Here is a 24,852-nt window from a genome sequence, read left to right as displayed (position 1 = left end):
CTCATCCCTATACCTTCCTCCTACACATGCCAATCCCTCCACATACAAACACACACATATCCACAGTGGCGTACCTAGGATAGTTGACACCCAGGGCCAGTCATTTTTTAACACCCCTTCCAAAATCCAGTACTAGGCATACCGAGAATACAAAACACTCAGGACCTATAGAGCAATTCTACCATACCATAAGCAGTCATTTCTACGAGTCACACAAGGAAAAGGAAAGCATCTTAAACACTACAGTGAGCCCTAGAACATCAATTCACCTATTGTAAAATGAAACCAGACAGAATAGAACGATCGTCAATCCTGCACAGTCAATGCCAACTGAAAGCCATGTCTTTTTCACAAACACAGATACACCCTAATCCACTATAGAATAAGCAATCATAAACTTTCTATTAAGACAAAAATTAAACTGAACCCCCAAGATGCTAGACTCTGCATACAATGCAACGCCACAGAAACAGAAAATGTCCCCTAGTACTGTGCAAAATATAAAGACAGCAGATGTAAATTTGAAAAAACTAACAAATACCAATCACCACTTTACAAATTAAGAAATAGAACTAAAACAAATATAAAAAATAAAATAATACCATTTTATTGGACTAATACATTTAGCTTTCAGAGGCCAAAACCTTCTTCCTCAGGTCAATACAGTATAGTGCTGTTACAGTGTCCTATCCTGACCTGAGGAAGGGGATTTTGCTCTCCGAAAGTTAGTCAAAATGTATTAAAATTAGTCCAATAAAAAGATTATCTTATTTACATGTTCTATTATAAACATTTATTAAAGAAACCCCAAGGGGTTAAAATAATCTTAACTGGGCTCCTCCAGAGGAAAAAAAGAAGGGTTCTATAGTGACATCACTCTGGGGCAACAGCTGAGCAAGCTGAGACCTGGTTGCCTTGGCAACGGCTTGCTGGTCAGTTGGGAGTTGGGCAGAAGGAGAAGGGGAAAGCACTGAGAGTGAGAGGATGTGTTGATGGTGGCTGTGAGAAAGAAAGAGAAAAGTTGGAAATTTTATTTAGGGGAAGTATAAATGCTGAGGAGAGGACAGCTGAGGTTGGTTGTGAGTGACTGGTAAGAGAGTGAGGGGCTGAGTTGTCTGCTAGTGATAACATTAAATGTAAAGAGTTAGAAGGATGTCAGGAAAATAGTGTGGCAGGATTGAGAGTGTGCAGTGTGTTAGGGTTCTGAGATAGAGAATTGAGATCTGCCTGCAGGTTAAGGGGTATCTAGCACTGCCTATTTATGCGTATGCTGTATTCCCAAGATTGATCTGCCAGTTCAAAAGAGTGATGCTGTGTGTTTCTATGAAATCTATGGGATGGAATGTTGGAATATGCACTGCTTAGGGAGTGTGTTACTGTTTGAGACCTTGAATGCAGTGCTGGAGCCTGCTGCAGCATTAGAGAAGGGAATCAACAGTGTGAGATAGGCTTGGTAGTGAGAAATCCTTAAATTTATTTGTTTTTTAACTAGTGAGCTTGGCCACAGTATTGAGAGATGAATTGACACCAGAGAGGGGTCAGTTCCTAAAGAAAAATAGGGAGTTTAGGGTTTTGCCTCTCAGTTTATTTTCTTTTAAGAGAGGTTTAGGGAGAAGAAAGCAGCAAAGGACTTCTTCAAGGGCCCCCATGCAAGAAAGAGTTTGCTCCCATTGGTCACAGACTGAGCATCTACAGCTAAGTGCCAATATCAGAGGAAAAACTTTGTCAATTTGAAGTAGTATAAAGGAAAGGGAAAATACTTGCCTGAGAGTTTAGCTGAGTAATCTGAATAATCTGTTGAGATACAGAGCAGACAAAGGTAAAATGTAAAATTACATATTAAGGAAAAATAGTAGTTCTGTAAGAAAAGAAGAATTGCTTTGAACATAATATAGCTAAATACTTACCTTGATCTGAATATATTAAAGTAAAAAAAACGAATTTACATTCAAAGTTGAAGGTTTGGTTATTCAAAGATTTGGGTTAAATTAGGAAAACAATTGAGTGTAATTTCCTTCCTCGCCTTCTTAAGGTGAGCAAGGGGATGTTTATTTGTTGGGTTTTTTTTTTGTTTCCCCCAATCTGCTCCAGCGGAGGATTCAGAGTCACTGCCACAACTACAGACGCAGAACACTCTGTTTCATCAGATCTACACTGCCTGAGAGGGGGTGGAGCTTACATTAACACAGCTACAATACTACTTTATCCTAAAGCAAAAAAACTAAAAATATATATTTTATTTACAGTTTGTTGTCTCTGGCTTCTGCTGTCCTCATCTTCTTTTCACTGTCTTCCTTCCATCCAGCATCTGTCTTCGTTCTTTCTCTGCCATCCAGTGTCTGCCCTCTCTGCTGTCCCCTCCATCCAATGTCTGCCCTCTCTCCCTGCCCATTCCATGCACATCTGCCCTCTATCTCTGCCCCTTCCATCCACCATCTGCCCGTCTGCCCTCTCTCCCTCCCCGTCCATTCACTGTCTGTCCTTTCTCTCTGCCCCTTCAATCCACCATTTGCCATCCCTCTCCCCTCCATCCATCCATCCATCCAAGATCTATTCCCTCTCTCTGCTCCTAGTTCTAGCCCCCAGCCCATATCTCCCACCTGCCCCCCCTTTTCAGCTCCCAGTTTCAGCTCCACTCCCATCTGAAACCCCCTCCCCACCCCCTTCTCCCATCTGAAGCCCCCCTCCCCACCCCCCTCCCATCTGAGCCCCTGAACGACCACCAGCTTCATCCAGAGAGGAAAGCCCTTATTTCCTGCCACCACCCTGCCTTTAAAGAAAAAGCTGTGAAGCAGCGTGGTAGGCAGCGCCTCGCGTCTGCCCTGCTTATAAACGAAGTAAATCTCCATTCTCCTCATCATCATTGGGCCTTCACTCATTGGGTCCCGCCCTCGCGGAAATAGGAAGTTACCTCAGAGGAGGGCGGGACCCAGTCAGTGAAGGCCCGACGACGATGAGGAGAATGGAGATTTACTTCATTTACAAGCAGGGCAGACGCAAGGCACTGCCTGCCACGCCGCTTCACAGCTTTTTCTTCAAAGACAGGTGGCAGGAGATGAGGGCTGGCTGCAGCGCCAGCGGAGCACCCCCCCACCCACTGACACCCAGGGTGGACCACCCCCACCGCCCCGCCCTTGGTACACCACTGCATATCCATCCTCTCACATCCATACATACCTCAACCCCTTCACAAACACACCAATACACACACACACACATTCACACCCACGTTCACACCCTACCTCTTTGCTACTGATCTAATACCACATTTATGCAGAAATGCATACCTCGGGCATACCATTTCCAACCTATTATTTATCAAACATTTCTCCACAGGACTGCTCTGAAAGGGTAATTCTATAAAGAGGGTGCATAAATTTAGGCACTAGGAGAGCCATACTAGGTCAGACCAATGGTCCATCCAACAGCGGCCAATCCAGGTCACAAGTACATGGCAGAATACCAAACAGTAACAACATTCTATGCTGCCAATCCCAGGGCAAGCACTGGCTTCCCCCAAGTCTATCTCAATAGCAGACTATGGACTTTTTCTCCAGGAACTTATCCAAACCTTTTTTAACCCAGATATGCTAAACACTGTAACCACATCTTCTAGCAATGAGTTCCTGAGCTTAACTATTTGCTGAGTGAAAAAATATATTCATTTTAAAAGTATTACCATATAACTTCATTGAGTATCCCATAGTCTTTCTGCTTTTTGAAAGAGTAAAAAATCAAATTGCATTTACCTGTTCTACACTACTGAGGAATTTTGTAGACCTTTATCATATTCCCCTTGTCTCTTTTCCAAGCTGAAGAACCATGACCTCTTTAGCTTTTCCTCATATGAGAGGAGTTCCATCCCTCTAAACATTTTGGTTGTCAAGTACTAAGCATCATGCAAATAGGAACAACAAACATACTCTGAAATGTCTATTTGCAAATGCTAGGAGTCTAAGAAATAAGATGGGAGAGTTGGAGTATATTGCAGTTAATGAAAAAATGGATATAATAGGCATTACTGAGACCTGGTGGAAGGAGGATAACCAGTGGGACACTGTCATACCAGGGTACAAAGTATATCATAGTGATAGGGTGGACCGGTCTGGTGGAGGGGTAGCATTGTATATTAACAAGAGCCTTGACTCAGATAGATTACAAATTCAGCAGGACACAAATCACACCTTTGATTCATTGTGGGTTGAAATTCCATGTATAAAAGGGAAAAGGACGGTGATAGGAGTGTACTACCGTCCACCTCGCCAAGATGAGCAGGTAGACGCAGAAATGATAAAAGAAATCGGAGACGCAAACAAAATGGGCAATGTGATAATAATGGGTGGCTTCAATTATCCAAATATAGACTGGGTAAATGTAACATCGGGACATGCTAGAGAGGTACAATTCCTTGATGAAATCAAGGACAGCTTTATGGAGCAGCTGGTGCAGGAGCCGACAAGAGAAGGAAAAATTCTAGACTTGGTCCTTAGTGGAGCGCATGATCTGGTGAGGGACCTTGAAGTAACTATACATAGAAAGTCAAAGACGTTAGCGTTTAACTTTAAAAAAGGAGACTATGATAAAATGAGAAGAATGGTAAAAAAAAAAAAAAAACTTAGGGGGGCAACTGAGAGGGTAAAAACTGTACAACAGGCATGGACACTTCAAAAATACCATCCTGGAGGCCCAGGCCAAACATATTCCGTGAATTAGAAAAGAAAGACGGAAGTCCAAAAGACAGCCAGTGTGGTTGAAAAGTGAGGTGAAGGAAGCTATTAGGGCTAAAAGAAATGCCTTCAGAAAATGGAAGAAGGAATCATCTGAAAATAACAAGAAGCAGCATAAGGAGTGTCAAAGCAAATGCAAGGCGCAGATAAAGAAGGCCAAGAGAGATTGCAAAAATAAAGATAGCATTGGAGGCAAAAAAACATAGTAAAATTTTTTTCGGTATATTAAAAGCAGGAAGCCGGCAAAAGAATCGGTTCGGCCGCTGGATGACTGAGGGGTAAAAGGGGCAATCAAAGAAGACAAAGACGTAGCAGAGAGATTGAATGAATTCTTTGCTTCCGTCTTCACCGAGGAAGATTTGGGTGGGATACCGGTGTCGGAAATGGTATTTCAAGTGGACGAGTCGGAGAAACTTACTGACTTGGGCTCCAGGGCTCTGTCCTCTCCTGGTTCTCCTTTTATCTCTCCCACCGTACCGTCAGAGTACATTCTCATGTATCTTCCTACACCCCCATCCCGCTCTCTGTTGGAGTTCCTCAGGGATCTGCCCTTGGACCCCTTCTTTTTTCAATTTACACCTCTTCCCTGGGCTCGCTGATCTCATCTCATGGTTTCCAATATCATCTTTATGCTGACGACACCCAGCTTTATCTCTCCACACCAGACATCACTGCGGAAACCCAGGCCAAAGTATCGGCCTGCTTATCCGACATTGCTGCCTGGATGTCCAACCGCCACCTGAAACTGAACATGGCCAAGACCGAGCTCATTGTCTTTCCACCCAAACCCACTTCTCTTCTCCCTCCACTCTCTATTTCAGTCGATAACACCCTCATCCTCCCTGTCTCATCTGCCCGCAACCTTGGAGTCATCTTCGACTCCTCCCTCTCCTTCTCTGCCCATATCCAGCAGACAGCCAAGACCTGTCGCTTCTTTCTCTATAACATCAGCAAAATTCGCCCTTTCCTCTCTGAGCACACCATTCGAACTCTCATCCACTCTCTCATTACCTCTCGCCTTGACTACTGCAACCTACTCCTCACTGGCCTCCCACTTAATCATCTATCTCCCCTTCAATCCGTTCAGAACTCTGCTGCGCATCTTATCTTCCTCCTAGAATGATATGCTCATATCACCCCTCTTCTCAAGTCACTTCACTGGCTTCCAATCAGGTACCACATACAGTTCAAGCTTCTCCTACTAACCTACAAATGCACTCAATCTGCAGCCCCTCACTACCTCTCTACCTTCATCTCCCCTTATGCTCCTACCCGTAACATCCGCTCACAGGACAAAGCCCTCCTCTCAGTACCCTTCTCCACCACCGTCAACTCCAGACTCCGCCCTTTCTGCCTCGCCTCACCCTATGCTTGGAATAAACTCCCTGAGCCCATACGCCAAGCCCCCTCCCTACCCATGTTCAAATCCTTGCTCAAAGCCCACCTCTTCAATGTCGCTTTCGGCACCTAACCATTGTACCTCTATCCAGGAAATCTAGACTGCCTCAATCTTTATTGACTGCACTTTTTGTCCTTTAGATTGTAAGCTCCTTTGTGCAGGGACTGTCCTTCTTTGTTAATTGTACAGCACTGCGCAACCCTGGTAGCGCTTTAGAAATGTTAAATAGTAGTAGTAGTAGTAGACGTCACGGTAAACCTGGAGGACGTAATGGGGAAGTTCAGCAAACTGAAGAGTAACAAATCTCCTGGACCAGATGGTATTCATCCTAGAGTACTGACAGAACTGAAAAATGAGCTTGCGGAGCTACTGTTAGTGATATGCAATTTATCCTTAAAATCGAGCGTGGTACCGGAAGATTAGAGGGTGACCAATGTAACGCCAATTTTTCAAAAAAGGTTCCAGGGGAGATCCGGGAAATTATAGACCGGTGAATCTGATGTCGGTGCTGGGGAAAATGGTAGAGGCTATTATTAAAATCAAAATTACAGAGCACATCCAAGGACATGGATTACTGAGACCAAGTCAGCACGGCTTTTGCCTGACCAATTTACTTCAATTTTTGAAGGAGTAAACAAACATGTGGACAAAGGGGAGCCAGTTGATATTGTGTATCTGGATTTTCAAAAGGCGTTTGACAAAGTACCTCACGAAAGGCTACAGAGGAAATTGGAGGATCATGGGATAGGAGGAAATGTCCTATTGTGGATTAAAAACTGGCTGAAGGATAGGAAACAGAGAGTGGGATTAAATGGGCAGTATTCACAATGGAGAAGGGTAGCTAGTGGGGTTAACCAGGGGGGTCTGTGCTAGGACCGCTGCTTTTTAATATATTTATAAATGATTTAGAGATGGGAGTAACTAGCGAGGTAATTAAATTTGCTGATGACACAAAGTTATTCAAAGTTGTTAACTCGCGACAGGATTGTGAAAAATTACAGAAGGACCTTACGAGACTGGGAGACTGGGCGGCTAAATGGCAGATGACGTTTAATGTGAGCAAGTGCAAGGTGATGCATGTGGGGAAAAAGAACCCAAATTATAGCTACGTCATGCAAGGCTCCACGTTAGGAGTTATGGACCAAGAAAGGGATCTGGGTGTCGTTGTTGATAATACACTGAAACCTTCTGCTCAGTGTGCTGCTGCGGCTAGGAAAGCGAATAGAATGTTGGGTATTATTAGGAAAGGTTTGGAAAACAGGTGTGAGGATGTTATAATGCCATTGTATTGCTCCATGGTGCGACTGCACCTTGAATATTGTGTTCAATTCTGGTCGCCACATCTTAAGAAAGATATAGTAGAATTGGAAAAGGTGCAGCGAAGGGCGACTAAAATGATAGCGGGGATGGGACGACTTCCCTTTGAAGAAAGACTAAGGAGGCTAAGGCTTTTCAGTTTGGAGATGAGACGGCTGAGGGAAGACATGATAGAGGCATATAAAATAATGAGTGGAGTAGAACAGGTGAATGTAAAGCGTCTGTTCACGCTTTCCAAAAATACTAGGACTAGGGGGCTTGCGATGAAACTACAGTGTGGTAAATTTAAAACAAATCGGAGAAAATGTTTCTTCACCCAACGCATAATTAAACTCTGGAATTCATTGCCGGAGAACGTGGTGAAGGCGGTTAGCTTGGCAGAGTTTAAAAAGGGGTTAGACGGTTTCCTAAAGGACAAGTCCATAAACCACTACTAAATGGACTTGGGAAAAATCCACAATTCCAGAAATAACATGTATAGAATGTTTGTACATTTGGGAAGTTTGCCAGGTGCCCTTGGCCTGGATTGGCCGCTGTTGTGGACAGGATACTGGGCTCGATGGACCCTTGGTCTTTTCCCTGTGTGGCATTACTTATGTACTTATGGTGGGTAGCTCGAGAGTGACAGGCATAGAAATGGGGAGAAAGCTGAGGATAGGCTGGTGGTGAGAGACAGTATGAGCATAGGCTGGCTGTGTGTGTGATAGAGAGAGAGTGACAGGGTTGGGGCTGGATGGGGGATAAAGGCTGGGCTTGTTAGGAGGGGCTGTGCTAGGTTTGGGAGGAAAAGTTATGTGTATGTGGCAAGGGGCAGGTGAGTGCTGGTGCAAGTTACTGGGGACCATGCTAGTATCGTAGATTTGTGGTATTGAAATTGATGTACTTTATTCAACTGGAAAAGGTATTCAACAATATTACCTGCACAGCAAATCAGAAATACACACCATTTTTTATATCCTGAAAGAACCCCCTAATTAGCTGAAAAAACCCACATCTAAAATACATAACAATCTATAATACCCTTTGCAATTAACTGGCCCTTAGTGGGTCTCATTTTCCTTATCTCACATTAACATGGATCCCCAACCTGCTTATCCCCCCACCCCCCCCCCCTCTTCCATTTGGAGCATTATTATAAACAAACCCCTTCAACTTTGCATCCAGCATCGTGGCTTTTCATGAGCTGTCTAAGTTTTTGTTTTCTTTATTTTTAAATTAGGAGCTGATAAAACTACCATAAACAACATACTTACTGGCAGAACCAATATGCAGCGTCAAGAAATCAGCTCAGCATATTTCAATATATATGGAGAGGTAAATAAAATAATGCACAAGAAAGGCACTTCTAAAGCAGGGTGCCCTGTAATTAGGCTTCCAGAATGCTATGTGACACCTATTCTATAAGGGAAAGTAGATGCTTACTTTTCTTTATAGAATATTAACATAACAGATGACATACTTGCAAGTTTTATGCTAAACTGTACCTGCTGTACACCACATTGGGTGAGTCTCTTCATAAAGATGGTTAATAAATCCCAATAAATAAAGAAATCAAGATGCACGCATAGAATTTAGGAACTTACACTAACCATAAAGCTGCTGTAAGTGCTCACACCTAAATGCCAGAAAAATACATGTAATTTATAGTATTCTATAAGTTACATATATAAATGTGAGTCTGGCCCAAACACTGCCCAGAGTCTGCCCATCTGTATGCTCACCTGTAAAATATGTGTCATGTGTATTTACAGAATAGCAGTTAGGCGGAATGTTGGCATATATGCACATATGTGCACACACATGCATATATGCCACTATTCTGAACATTTGTTTTACATAATTGGCAGGCAAATGTTACTTGCTACTTTACAGAATTTACCATTTAGGTGGCAAATATATAAAGTTATTTTCAGTCACTTGTGGCCATACAGATGCCGAAAATGGCTCTTATAAAAGCGCCAGGCTTCAACACACATACTTTTACTGTAGGTCAGTATAGTCTGGGCACACTTTGCGCTGAACTTACAAGTTCACAAGTTAATCATAAAATACAGTATAAAACTTTGCACTCAAACATGTCTGTGCCTTCAAGGTGAGCACAATGTTGCCACTTAACACTAGTAATTTACAAAGACACATGGGTACCTATCCAGCTTATTTTTGAAAGAGAAGGGCGGCCATCTTCCGCCACAAATCGGGAGATGGCCGCCCATCTCTCAAGGCCGGCGAAATCGTCATAATCGAAAGCCGATTTTGGCCGGCCTCAACTGCAGTCCGTTGCGGGGCCAGCGAAAGTTTAAGGGGGCATGTTGGAGGCGTAGTGAAGGCGGGACGGGGGCGTGCTTAACACATGGCCACCCTCGGCCGATAATGGAAAAAGAAGGGCATCCCTGGTGAGAATTTGGTCCCTTTTTTTTTTAGGTCCAAGTCACAAAAATGTGCCCAAACTGACCAGATGACCACCAGAGGGAATCGGGGATGACCTCCCCTGACTCCCCCAGTGGTCACTAACCCCCTCCCACCCTAAAAAAAAACAACTTTAAAAACTTTTTTTGCCAGCCTCTATGCCACCCTCAAATGTCATACCCAGCTCCATGACAGCAGGATGCAGGTCTCTGGAGCAGTTTTAGTGGGTGCAGTACACCTTAGGCAGGTGGACCCAGGCCCATCCCCCCTACCTGTTACACTTGTGGTGGAAAATGGGAGCCCTTCAAAACCCACTTGAAACCCACTGTACCCACATGTGGGTGCCCCCCTTCACCCCTTAGGGCTATGGTAGTGTTGTATAGTGGTGGGGAGTGGGTTTTGGGGGGGGGGGCTCAGCACCGAAAGTAAGGGAGCTTGTAGCGCTATAGAAATGCTAAATAGTAGTAGTAGTAGTAGCAGTAGAGCTATGGACTTGGGAGCATTTTGTGAAGTCCACTGCAGTGCCCCCTAGGGTGCCCGGTTGATGTCCTGGCATGTGAGGGGGACCAGTGCACTACGAATCCTGGCCCCTCTCATGACCAAATGCCTTTGAGTTGTTCGTTTTTGAGATGGGCGCCCTCGGTTTCCATTATTGGCGAAAACCGAGGGTGCCCATCTCTACAGCCGGCGATCTCAGCATTTAGGTCATGGTCGACCCAAATGTTGAAATTTGGGCACCCACAACCATATTTTCGAAACGAAAGATGGACGCCCATCTCGTTTCGAATATACGGTCGGCCCTGCCCCTTGGCGGCACCATCCTTGGAGATGGGTGCCCTTAGAGATGGCCGGCCCCGTTCTAAAATGCCCCTCTCTGTGTCTTTATAATATAGGAATTGCAAGCTGTTTATAGAATAGCGCTTCGAGCCCATTTCTGCACCAAAATTTGGGCTGAAATCTGGTGTAATTCCTGGTGTGTAATTAGGTGCAGATCCCAGGTGTTTTCAGTAATACTGCACACATCTTTAGTGAATGCCTCTGACCCATCCATGCCCCTCCCACAACCACGCCCTTTTTGAGTTGTACGCTATCAGATTTGCATATGGATCTTTATAGAATAGCGCTTAGCAAGATGCACATGCAAATCAAAAATGTTACCAATATAATGCCAATAATTAATTGTTATTCAATTGATTGACCAAAATATTCAAACCAATGTGGGGACTTGAATATAACTAAAATACACAAACCAGCTTATAATCGAAAGAGAAAAATGCCTATATTTCGACCCAAATCGGGAGTTGGGCGTTTTTCTCACAAAGGCACCCAAATCGGTATAATCGAAAGCCGATTTTGGGCGTTTCCAACTGCACTCCGTCGCAGAAACGAATAAAGTTGATGGGGGCGTGTCGGAGGCGTGGTGGAGGTGGGACTGGGGCGTGGTTATCAGCCGAGGAGAGATGGGCGTCTTTAGCTGATAATCGAAAAAAAAAAGGCGTTTTTACCGTGATTTTGGGTCACTTTTTTGGACCCTTTTTTTTCACGAACAAGTCCCAAAAAAGTGCCCCAACTGCCCAGATGACCACTGGAGGGAATCGAGGATGACCTCCCCTGACTCCCCCAAGTGGTCACTAACCCCCTCCCACCAAAAAAAACCCACTTTAAAAACTTTTTTTCCAGCCTCTATGCCAGCCTCAAATTCCGTACCCACCTCCATGACAGCAGAATATGTTTGATCCTCTCACAGCCTTTCCCTGGGTCAGATGTGGCTCTCAGGTACACTACAGGGTCACATCAGCATTGCATTGTGGTGGGTGTAGGGTATTGGGCTCCGTGATTTCATCAGCTTGTGTTACAGTCTCACGATGTTGGTAGTTGGTAGGCTCTTCTCCCATGGTGCTTTTCACCCTGCCTACTGGGTCAGAGTGTGTCCAGTTTTGTTTCCAGTAGTCCATGAGGTAGTGGCCATTTTTGTAAGCAAGTTTTAGATCCCTTCCATGTGTTAGCCACGTTAGAGGACTTAGTTCTTACCTTGAATGTGGCTGAAAGAGGGCATTGTACAGCATTCTGCCAGCTCTGACCTGCTAATCTCACTACCAGGGAGACTCGTTGCCAGTGGTGGGGCACAACCTCTGATCTGCAGTTAACTGTGAGTAAGCGTGCTTATTCCAATAAAGAACGTTTTCGGAGAGATTAGTCTTCAGGTGTAAACTGGTGTGCCAATGTTATACAGCAGTAACACGTCCTAGAGGCCTGCGTGTATGCAGGTCCCTGGAGCACTTTTAGTGGGTACCGCAGTGTACTTCAGGCAGGTGGACCCAGGCCCATTCCCCCCCCCCCACCTGTAACACTTGTGCTGGTAAATGGGAGGCCTCCAAAACCCACTGTACCCACATGTAGGTGCCCCCTTCACCCCTAAGAGCTATGGTAGTGTTGTACATTTGTGGGTAGTGGGTTTTGGGGAAGGGGGGGTTGGGAGCTCAGCACCCGTGGTAAGGGAGCTATGCATGTGGGAGCTTTTTCTGAAGTCCACCGCACTGACCTAGGGTGCCCAGTTGGTGTCCTGGCATATCAGGGGGGCGAGTGTACTACGAATCGTGGCTCCTCCCACGACCAAATGGCTCGGATTAGGACGTTTTTGAGCTGGGCGTTTTTAGTTTCCATTATCGCTAAAAAAAACAAATGCCCAGCTCAAAAACGTCCATTTTTTCAAAAATACGGTTCGGCCCGCCCCTTCACGGACCCGTTCTCGGAGATAAACGCGCATGGAAATAGGGATTTCCATTTGATTATGCCCCTCCACGTGTCCCAGACATTAATATTACAGCAGGAAAATCAAATCTAAAATCTACCATATTTTTTATTTTTTCATAGATTTTGGGGGGATCATCAGATCTTAGTGCAACTCACACCATTAGAACAGCTTGTTCTTTCTTCATATTGAAAAACATGGTTGCGGTACAAATCCTCATTAGATCACCCTTATTTTTTGTATTTGTGGCATAAATATCTTATATAACAAATCATGATTATTCTTAGAACCTATGGTGTAGCACAACACAGCACTTATCTTATCTGGTTGGTGACAATGTTTAGTAACAGGAGAACCTCCACCGACATGGCCAGGTTTCGTAAAAAAACTTCCTCAGGGCAGAGGTTGTCTACAAAAACAGAATAAAAACATCTCAGAAATTTTGTCACAGCGTTATATTGATCCCTCATACATTCAAAAAAGGTAGGTTAAATACAAAAACACTCACCAAAGCATATGTGTCCTGTACTGCTGCATAGAAACAAAATGGCTGCAGTAACTTAGCCCGGTCCTTACTCTATGTAATTATGTCATCTCGTTGATACATTGTTCCCAAACCTGTATTATCTCCGTGATACGTTGTACCACACTTTGTAAGCCGCACTGAACCTGCTATCGAGTGGGAAAGAGCGGGGTATAAATGCCACAAATAAATAAAAATAAATAAACTATATATAAGCTACAGCTGACTCAAAAACTCTGATTGCTGATAGGTAGAAAAACACCAGCTAATCAGCAGAAAGCAAGAGACTCCTGTTCCATTTCAAAATAAAGACCACCAGTCAATCTCAGCATTTAATCCAAGCGGATGAAGAATCTGCAACTGAAAAATCCATCTTTATAATTTAATAGTTGGTTAACATTCCCTCCATCCCACCCTAATTTATTTTTTAATTCTTTATTTAAACATTTTCAATTTACATCCAAGGACATAAATGAAGAAATTCAGAAATATACAGAGAGGAATATTTCCCTACCAACAATAATAAATCTAAAGAAAATTTTATTAAATTTGACCACCACTTTAAAATTAAAGGTTAAAGGTGGATCAAGATACTAAGAAAAAAAAATACATTCATAGCAATTCAGACAATTATTAACAGAAGGGTAGAGCAGAGTACCGCAGCCAATGTAACAGCGTTCCTATCATTAGGACGGTACTTCAGGAGGTTTAACACTCTCCTTCATTTTAAGAAATTCTAACAATTTATCAGGGGTAAAGAATATATAATTAACTGTTTGAAAAGTAACATAACACTTGCAAGGAAACCTCAATAAGAAAGTAGCACCTATCTTTAACACTCTAGGTTTAATCAACAAAAATTCCTTTCTCCTTTTTTGAGTATTCCTTGCCATGTCAGGAAAAATTCTTATCTTTTGCCCCATAAATAAATCATTTAGGTGGCGAAAATAAAGTTTCAGAATGTTATTTCTGTCCATTTCAAGGGCAAATGTGATAATCATGGTAGTTCTTTCTGTGACCAGGTCCAAGGAATTCTCCAAGAACTCAGTCAAATTCAAGGTTGGAGTCACCTGAGGTTGACCACTAGCCAGTTTCTTTACTCCTGAAATATATTGGGTCCTAGTAATCGGGGGATACCCTTCCACAGGGACCCCCAATACCTCTCCCAAATACTTTCTAAACATCTTTAAAGCAGTTATTAAAGGAGATTTAGGGAAATTCAATATCCTCAGGTTGTTCTTCCACCCTATGTTGTCCAGAAATTCTAATCTCCTATTATGAATTTCTTTTTCTTTAATCAAGGTCCCCACGGTGTTTTGCAAATTATTAATCTCATTTTCCATTGTTTGTAATTTCACTTTCTGTTCTTGGAGACCTTGATTCAGGATCTCATTATTTTGTCTCAGATCCTTTATTTCGCCCTTAAAAGTTGAATTAAGCTGAAGAAGAGTCTTATTTACCTCTTGAATCACGTCCCAAAGTGAGTTCATCGTTACTTGCTGAGGTCTTATCACTCCACCGCTGCCTTCGGAAATGAAGCCCCGGGAAGCAGGGGCAACGGAATCCCGTTGACCCTGATTTACTGTTATTCCTACCGGGGTTGATGTTATCGGAGGTCTTCCTCCCACAGCGCCAAGGAATTCCGCCTCTTGCTGCAGCCCTTCCGATAGCAATGCATTTCCGGGTTGCGGGGGAGCAATGTAGGAAGGGGGGCTCAACGTAGCCTCCTCAACGCTGCGCTCCGCACCCAAGGGTGAGCCCGTCAAAGCGGGAACCTGCTCACCAATAACCCCGATTCCATAGGCTTCAAGCGTTCCCTGATGATTGCCTGGCGTAGATACTGGAACCATGGAGATAGGAGGCTGTATTTTTGCCTTTCTTTTCCCCATAATTAGGGTCAGAAACTCTCTCGCAGGTTAGCTATTTAGACTGCAGGAGCTCGTGGTTATGCGACTGTTACAGACGCCAACTTGATCTTCCCACCCTAATTTAATCTGGTCTATAATTCGCCATTTTATATCAGTAAGTGAATGTTGATGATCCAGCCAATGTTGGACCAGCGGAGCTGTAGTGACCTGATTTTTTATGCTGGACTTATGTTCAGTAAGACGTAATTTCACCGGACGACTAGATCTACCTATGTATATCATCTGACAGGGGCAGATTATGGCATATACTACATTACTGGACAGACAGTTTGTAAAGGATCTTGAATAGATTGGACGTGTATTAATAGAGTATTGCCATTCAGAGCCCTCAATAGTAAGTTCGCACCATTGGCATGCTCCACACTTAACATGTTCCATTCTGTCTTCATCACTGTTATAATCCAGTCTTTTGTAAAATAAAAGCTCACCTACAGTTTTACTTCTTTTAATGGCACAGATAGGATGTTCTTGAAAACAGACATAAATTTGCAGCATATGCCAATTTAAGTGAATAATTTCATTGATCTTAGAACTAAGAGGTGAATAGGGCAGTACTGCTGTTAATCTATCAGTTTCTTCTTTAGCACGGTATTGCAGCAATAGGTCTCTATGGGAAAAGTTTGCTCTTAAAAAAGCTTTTTTTTACCATAGACCTAGGATATCCTCGATCTAAAAACCGTTCCGTCATCAGTGCTGCTTGCGTCTCAAACGTATCCATATCAGAACATATTCTTTTAATCCTCAGGAACTGGCTTATAGGTAGACTCACTTTAAGATGGTATGGATGGGAGCTTGAGAAATGTAATAAAGTATTCCGTGAAGTTGGCTTCTGGAACAGCGTAGTGCAAATCTGATTATTTCTTCTTTACACCCATACATCCAGAAATTCCAATTCACTCTGATGATAGTGAAATGTAAAACGTAAGTTCTGTTGATGTGAATTAAGTGCTGTCATAAATCCTTGAAGAGTTTGACTGGGGCCATTCCAGATGAAAAATATATCATCAAGATAGCGTTTCCAAAATATAATCCTGCAAAAATCATTAGAATTATACACATAAGTATCTTCAAATTTCGCTAGATATAATGTAGCAAGAGATGGTGCAAGGGTAGCCCCCATCACTATACCTTGCTTTTGTTCATAATATTCCTTTTGGAAAAGAAAATAATTAAGATGAGCCAACTCCATAAGGAACTCTGTAGGAATCCGATGGGGCAAAGGACGTTCTTGCAATACCTCAAGTATAGTTAATAATGCCTCCTCCTGCGGGATCACTGTAAATAGCAAGGTAACATCTACAGTAACAAATAAAGATTCCTCCATCAACTCCACTTCTTGCAAACAGCGTAAAAAATCTGTAGTATCTTGAATATATGATCTCACTTTAAGTGCAGCAGGTTTTAGAAAAACATCCAATAATTTTGATAACGGCTCCAACACTTACATAATGCCACAATGGGACGACCAGAGATGTTACCTCATATTAATGTCTGGGACACTTTGTGTATTTTAATAATTAATTGTTAGCACCCAATTACTGGTGCTAATTAGCTCGTTAGCCAATTTAGTTGCATGTGCATCTCAGGCAGTGGCGTACCAAGGGGGGGCAGTGGGGGCGGTCCGCCCCGGGTGCACGCCACTGGGGGGGGGGGTGCCGCGTGCCTGTTGGCTCCGAGTCTGCTCGTTCCCTCCCTGATAATTGGTTGTTACCACCCAGTTATCAGCACTGATTAACTTGTTATTCAATTAAGTTACATATAGAAATTGGGCATGCACCCAATTTAACACATGCAACTCTAGATGCCATATACAGAATTTGGGGGTATGAGCTTTTTCATCTATTTTATTTCTTCATTTTGTTGAATCAAGTATGACTTCATAGAGCTCTCTTAACATAATGCATTATAATGAGCCATATGTGAACATCTAAAGAAGGTCTGCTCCTGTCATAGTCTATACCATGCAAACTAGCCATTCTTAACTGGCATAGTAATGTACCTCTTAACCTACTGAGCCACTAATAATTCTGAGACATTCAATACTTGATATATATACTGTACTTCTATGGCGTCACTTAACCCATCCATTGCCTCTGGTATATACTGAATATACTATGTAAACCACTTTGAATGTAGTTGCAAAAAAACACAGAAAGGTGGTTTATCAAGTCCCATTTCCCTTTCCCTTATAAAACAGAAAGCTACAAAATCTTATTTTTATTTGTGGCTCAATCCATATCTGAAGAAGAGACCAATGAAGTTAATGTACAATATAATCTATGATTAATTTATTTTGATGGATCATGTGAACAGGGCTGGTGCATGTTTATTAGGTTCCTTAGGCAAACCTTCAGCCTTAGGCAAACCTCCAGGTAGCCCAAATATTTTCATTTCATTTTATTTCATTTAGCTTCCTGTGTCATGTGCAGCATTGTTCATTTTGATCAAATCTGAGTTAGTAACTGGATTGAAGACACTGATAAAATCAACTGCATCTGCTTTTAACTTTCAAAAGGGCAACTATGATAAAATGAAGAAAATGCTAAAAAAAAATAATAATCTAAATGGCTCAGCTGCTAAGGTTAAGAGTTCTAATCAGGCATGGGTGTTGTTTAAAAATATCATCTTGGAAGCCCAGACCAATGTAGTCCATGTATCAAAAAGGATGGAAGGAGGACCGAATGATAGCCGGCATGGTTAAAAAGTGAAGTGAAAGAGTCCATAAGAGCCAAAAGAACATCTTTCAAAAAATGGACTTTGCAAACAATGCATCTATTTGCACAGAAAGTGCACTCTTTTGGAAAAAGTGTACGCTGTTTCTTAATAGTGCATGCATGCACGCACTAATTCACACATGCACAAACCACTGTTGATGGCATTATTTCAGTAACAACAAAATAGCCCAAAAAAACCCTGAATAAAATGAAAATTTATATAAACAACATAGGGAATAGCACAATTTTCCGGCTATCCATCCCTAGTTTATACATGCAAATTAACCCAGAAAACTGTAAGGGGCATTTTCAATAAAACTAAGTCCAATTTTTCGACTTTTTGCTAGACATGTCCAAAAGTCGAGTGGTGAACATAGTCATTTTCGAACCTGAAAAAGGTCTGTCTTTTTGGTTCTTTTTCCTACACATTTTGTGCTTAGTGCGTTTTTCTTTTGGGACCATTTTGGAAAATAAAACGTCCAAGAGAAAAACACCATGTCTGGGGGCCATCATTTTTAGTAGATTGGATATGCAGACATCCTAGCAGAATAGTGGGGCAGCCTAGGGGGCACTGCAGTGAACTTCACATAAAAGGTCCAGGTACATATCTCACCATAACCCCCTTATATTGTACGGTGAGCCCTCCACACAGACAAATACCTACCGTACACCACTACAATAGTTCTCAAGCTTGCAGATGTCATCTATATGTTGTAAACGGGCCCGCTGCTCCGTTATGGGGGAGGAAACCGCCTCCCGTGACTAGCAAGATCTTCACAAACTGCCACCAGTGGATACTTCAAAACATTCCTTTATTTTCCAGGTTAATGACCAAAACTTCACTCCAGAGCCCTGGGTTAGGCTTCTCAGGCAGGGCTGTTCTGCCTTGCTTAGTACACCACCCACTAAACACAAAGTCTCTGCCCCCTTCACTGAGGGGGATGCAATAGTCCTTTTGAAATCCCTCCTTTTTGTCAAAGTCAGTAGCAAACAAACAGTACTTGCCCCCAAGCAGGATTTCCCCTCCCCCACCAGGCAGTCCTCCTTCATAAACAAGCCTTTCAAATTCAACAGAGTTTCTCAAAATAATCAGGTTTCAAAACAGGTTTGTAATTCTCCCAGCAAACTTTCCAACATTCAGGGTTTCCCCAAAGCAAACAGGTCCCACAAAAGAAAACAGGCTTCTCTATTTAAGCAGGGTTTAAATCAAAATAAACTCCAAAACATTGTAGGTTTGCAAACCTTCAGGTGTTGCGCTCCTCAGTGCTCTCAAGCTCCCATTCCATTGAGGTTTCTTCCCCCTGCTCAGCCTGATTAACCCCCTCTTCCATACAATCCATACAATCCTCCTCCTGGTTCTCATCCCACCCCTCTCTAGTACAGGTGGGCGGCATGATATACTGATTACGGGTCCAGGGGAACTGGGCTCCTTCATTTTCCCTCCCTCTTGTGGTTGGAGACGGTATATGGCCAGCTTGCCTATCCCCAGGGCTCCCCCTGCTGGGACTGGAAATCCATTCCCTTCTTTCGTGATCACCTTCTACCTTCCCTCCTGCAATGACTTCTGGTAGCTGTAGTTTAGGGTTTTGCGGCTTCATTCTATCCATCTGGGATGTAGCCTTGTCACAATGTAGGTTCAGTAGGTATTTAGTTTATTTTGGAGGGCTCACACAATCTACCACAAGTGTATCAGTTAGAGTGAGATATGGGACTGGGTCTTCTTTTCTACAGTACACTGCATCAACCATTAGGCTATTCCTGGGACCTGCTTGTTGCTCTAATATGAATGGCCATCATATGTGAAGCTGTCATAGAGTGTGGTATGTGCTGTCACTGTCACATCTTAGGGGGCTAGAAGGGGGTCAGTGACCACTACGGGAGTAAAGGGGGGAGGGGGTTATGCCTTAATCCCTCTAGTGGTCATTTAGGGCACCTTTTGGTCATTTAGTTTTGAATGAAACAGGTCTAGCCAAAAATATCTTAATTTTGGTCCTAGATGTTTTCATTTTGTTCCATTATTGCATAAAAACGTTTATCTTTTGGGGCTGCCCATGTCCCACCCAAAACAAGCCCCCTTGAAATTTGGATAAACTATGAAGCAAAACGTCTAAAATCGGGGTGTTGAAAATCGCAACATGGATGTTTTTGAGATGAAAACTTCCTTCTGGCACCTTATGACATCTTTTGTATTTTTTTTTGTTTTGAAAATGAACCCCTGTCAGGTTTATTTTCGAAAGAGAAGGGTGCCCATCTTTCGACACAAATCGGAAGATGGGCATCCTTCTCCCAGGGTCGCCCAAATCGGCATAATCGAAAGTCGATTTTGGGCATCCTCAACTGCTTTCCGTCACAGGGATGACCAAAGTTCATGGAGGTGTGTCGGAAGCATAGCGAAGGCAGGATTGGGGCGTGCCTAACACATGGGCGCCCTTCACTGATAATGGAAAAAAGAAGGGCGTCCCTGATGAGCACTTGGGCGACTTTATTTGGTTCATTTTTTCTTATGACCAAGCCTCAAAAAGGTGCCCGAACTGACCATATGACCACTGGAGGGAATCGGGGATGACCTCCCCTTACTCCCCCAGTGGTCACTAACCTCCTCCCACCATAAAAAAAACTTTAACAATATTTTTCCAGTCTCTATGCCAGCCTCAAATATCATACCCAGCTCCATGACAGCAGTATGCAGGTCTCTGGAGCAGTTTTAGTGGGTACTGCAGTGCACTTCAGGCAGGCGGACCCAGGCCCATCCCCCCTATCTGTTACACTTGCGGTGGTAAATGTGAGCCCTCCAAAACCCACCACAAACCCACTGTACCCACATCTAGGTGCCCCCTTCATCCCTAAGGGCTATGGTAGTGGTGTTCAGTTGTGGGTAGTGGGGTGGGGGGGGGGGGTTGGGGGGCTCAGCACACAAGGTAAGGGAGCTATTCACCTGGGAGCTTTTTCTGAAGTCCACTACAGTGCCCCCTAGGGTGCCCGGTTGGTGTCCTGGCATGTGAGGGGGACCAGTGCACTATGAATGCTGGCTCCTCCCACGACCAAATGGCTTGGATTTGGTCATGTCTGAGATGGGCGTCCTCGGTTTCCGTTATCGCCGAAAATCGGGGACAACCATCTCTAAGATCGACCTAAATGTTGAGATTTGAGTGTCCCTGACCGTATTATCGAAATGAAAGATGGACGTCCATCTTGTTTCAATAATACAAGTTTCCCCACCCCTTCGCGGGGACGTCCTGCGAGGACGTCCTCAGGAAAACTTGGGCACCCCATTCGATTATGCCCCTCTGAGTGTCCCACAGAGCAGGTGCAAATGCATACATAAAGGTTTGGGGGGGGGGAGTTTTGGCAATTTTCAGAGTAAAAGAATTTGCACACTTTTGCTTTAACAAACTGGTAAAATCCCACACAGGGCAAAATTACCCCCTTTAATGCTGTTATTGTTCTGATAATTAGGTCAGGACACAAGATATGCCCTCCCCCACCCCAGGATTCTATGAAGATCCCCCAAATTTGGGCATGGATCCCAGGTCTGAATGCAAACTAATTAATGAGTCATGAACAATCAATTATTGACTTTAATTGGTACTAATTAGGACTTACACGTAGATCTGGTTATGAGCTATTCTATAACACTGTGCACCTAAATTGTCTCACATGCAACTCAGAAGGGGGCGTGGCCATGGGAGAGGCATGGGCAAGATAGGGGCATTACTATAATTTTGGCACAGTGTTAAAGATTAGCATCATTTATAAACCAGCATTTATACCCAGTTTCAGCAGGCGTAAGTCCTCGCTCACAAAGTTGCATAGCGCTAAACGACTTTTATAGAACTGGTGATTATAAGGATCTTAATGGCGCCATTTACAGAGTTTGGCCCTATATCCTTCCTCTAACATGTTCAAGATGACTCAGAGTCATTGTATTGTTTTATTCTATTTGGAGAAGGAGGAGTTACACTATTATCTTATACATTATTATACAAGTTTTTAAAATACTGTGAATCATAAATGAGTATTGGAAAGTGTTTTACTAATTACCTTTGTCTATTCTCTTGAGGACCTTATCACTAACTTGAGGAATATCCTGGAAGGAGATCATCAAACTTTAATTATTTCACTAATGTTTGAACCAAATAAGTTCTATGGTGTGCAATTACATAATGCAATGCAGGTAAATCCAATTCTCTTTATGCATGAAATGTATTACACTTTACAGGTGTCCTAGGCTGAAGTGCTATACCACCTACTAATCTGGTTTTGCAATTTATAGGCCTGCTTAAGATAATCAGGCCCCGGGGAAGGAGGGGCAATGATTTTAAAATAGGGTGCTTATGTCAAACTTCCAAAATGGAACAAGGAAATGAAAAAGGAGAAAGGTCCCCTACAAAATGAATGCCAAAGGCCAAGGAAGTAGGGGTGGACCAATAAAATTGGATAGTGAAACCTTGGAGTAAGATCTGATAACACATAAAGTTTATTGTGATAAAAAATAGACCATAGGTCTACATGAAACAAATCCCTAAAAAGATGGTGGAAATTCAAAAGATAGACTCATATTCAACATGGTTCTGTGTTTCAGTGCTAATAGTTTTAAAGATTACCTAACCCCCAATCAGTCACTTGTGTTTTAAATCATTCAGATCACTGTTGACTACTACTATTACTACTATAAATCATTTCTATAGGATGCAGGCACTTAGTGAGGAAACAGAGAACCATGTCAAGTCTGAGTCTATCTTCAGAATTTCCACCATCGTTTTGGAAATTTGTTTTCTGTAGACCTATGGTCTTTTTTTTTCTTTTTAAAATCACAATAAAGTTTATGCTTTATCAGTTCTTACTCCAAGTATCCACTATTTATTTTTATTGGTCCATCCCTACTTCCTCGTCTTTATAAAAAGGCGCCCAGAATTATCCCCAATAACAAACAAATACTCACACAGAAATGTACACATTCTCTTAAGAAGGTGTACATATGTGCGTGCACTCCATGTATGCACTCATATATATTCTATAAATGATACCTGCAAGCGAGCCTTCTCCGTAGTAGCCCCCACACTCTACTTCAGAAAGCAGGTGAAAGCTTGGCTCTTCAACCAGGCCTTTAATGGAAGAAGCAACTAACTTGTTAGTCTCACGCACACACACATACACACACAAGGAGTGACTCAGGCTGCACATACTGCAGCAGGACATGTTTACCCACTCCTACCCTAGCTGAGAATATTTAACTATCTCTCTGACCTCATGTGCAACTTTCTTTAAATCAATCACCTTACTTTCTAATTCTTCCTACTTTCTTACCTACTTATATGTTACTTCTTTGCTTTATTTATTTATTTATTTATTGCATTTGTATCCCACATTTTCCCACCTTTTTGCGGGCTCAGTGTGGCTTACAATACATTATGAATGATGGAAATACATTTTGTTACAATTCGGTTATGGATTACATTGTGAAGAGTTATACGAGACAAAATCAAAGTAACGTTAAGGAATATATCAATGGAAAAGAACGTTGAAACATTGGAAGGAAACAACAAGGAGCCAAGGGGCAATATATCATGACAGAAAACATATGATATACATTTTTTTTTTTTTTTTTGTGAGTAGAGGTATATGTGTGGTGAGGTTTCAGGATAGAAAATTCATAGTGGATGTGTTGATGTATTACTGAACAGTGAGTGTGGATTTATGTGTTTTGGTTCTTTCCGTAAATTTTCTCAAAAAGATGTGTTTTCAATAATTTGCGGAAGTTGGTTTGTTCGCAGATCGTTTTCAGGCCACGTGGCAGCACGTTCCAGTCCTGTGTGCTCATGTAAGAAAAGGTTGACGCGTGCAGCACCTTGTATTTCAGGCCCTTGCAGTTAGGGAAGTGGAGGTTGAGGAAAGTTCTGGATGATTTTTTAGCATTTCTGGGTGGTAAGTCGATTAACTCAGACATGTAGGCTGGGGCTTCTCCGTGAATAATTTTGTGGACTAGTGTGCATACTTTAAAAGTAATGCGTTCCTTGAGTGGGAGCCAGTGTAGCTTCTCTCGTAATGGTTTAGCACTTTCATATTTTGGTTTTCCGAATATGAGTCTGGCTGCTGTATTCTGGGCTGTTTGAAGTTTCCTCAGTATTTGCTCTTTGCAGCCTGCGTACAGTGAGTTGCAGTAGTCCAGATGGCTGAGTACGAGGGATTGCACTAGGCTGCGGAAGACGGATCTTGGGAAGAATGGTCTTATTCTTTTCCGTTTCCACATGCAGTAGAACATTTTTTTTGTTGTGTTGTTTGCATGGGTTTCGAGTGTTAGGTGGCGGTCAATGGTAACTCCAAGGATTTTTAGTGTTTCTGAGATTGGAAGGTTTAGTTTTGGTGTATTTATAGCGGTGAATTCCTTCGTGTTGTATTAAGAAGTAAGTATCAGGCACTGAGTTTTTTCAGCATTTAATTTCAGACGAAATGCGTCTGCCCAGGTGTTCATGATGTGTAGACTTTGGTTGATTTCATTGGAGATTTCTTTGATGTCTTGTTTGAAAGGGATGTATATTGTTACATCATCGGCGTATATATATGGGTTGAGGTTATGGTTTGATAGGAGTTTTGCCAAGGGGATCATCATTAGGTTGAAGATGGTTGGTGAGAGAGGTGATCCTTGTGGTACTCCACATTCAGGTGTCCATGCAGCAGACGTGGCTGACTTTGATGTGACTTGGTATGAACGCATGGTTAGGAACCCCTTGAACCAGTTTAGGACGTTTCCTCCAATGCCAAAATAATCAAGTGTGTGTAATAGGATTCCGTGGTCAACCATGTCAAAGGCATTTGACATGTCAAATTGTAGGAGGAGTATGTTGTTGCCGGTTGCAATCATTTGTTTAAATTTAGTCATGAGGGTAATTAATACTGTTTCTGTACTATGATTAGATCGGAATCCTGATTGGGCATCATGTAGTATTGAGTGTTTATTTAGATAGTTGGTGAGTTGTTTAGTTACAATTCCTTCGGTTATTTTGGTTGTTAGTGGTATGGATGCTACTGGTCTGTAGTTAGTTATTTCTCTTGCACTTTTCTTTGTGTCTTTGGGTTTTGGGGTGA

The 24,852-nt window shown here is 42.7% G+C and overlaps 1 protein-coding gene across 1 annotated transcript in view; it reads left to right on the top strand.

The window, feature by feature from the left end:
- The window catches only part of ANXA8 (annexin A8), a 101,824-nt gene that overhangs the window by 4,858 nt on the left and 72,114 nt on the right, over nt 1-24,852 (top strand). The window contains exons 3-4 of the mRNA XM_030203155.1: nt 8,663-8,757; nt 21,827-21,940. Of these exons, the coding sequence (XP_030059015.1) occupies nt 8,663-8,757; nt 21,827-21,940 (209 nt within the window). The remainder of the gene's footprint in view (nt 1-8,662; nt 8,758-21,826; nt 21,941-24,852) is intronic.

This window comes from Microcaecilia unicolor, chromosome 5 (assembly GCF_901765095.1).
Source record: "Microcaecilia unicolor chromosome 5, aMicUni1.1, whole genome shotgun sequence".
NCBI classification, from domain to species: Eukaryota; Metazoa; Chordata; class Amphibia; order Gymnophiona; family Siphonopidae; genus Microcaecilia; species Microcaecilia unicolor.
The sequence above is the reverse complement of the archived record's forward strand: the minus strand, read 5'-3'. Positions and strand labels throughout refer to the sequence as shown.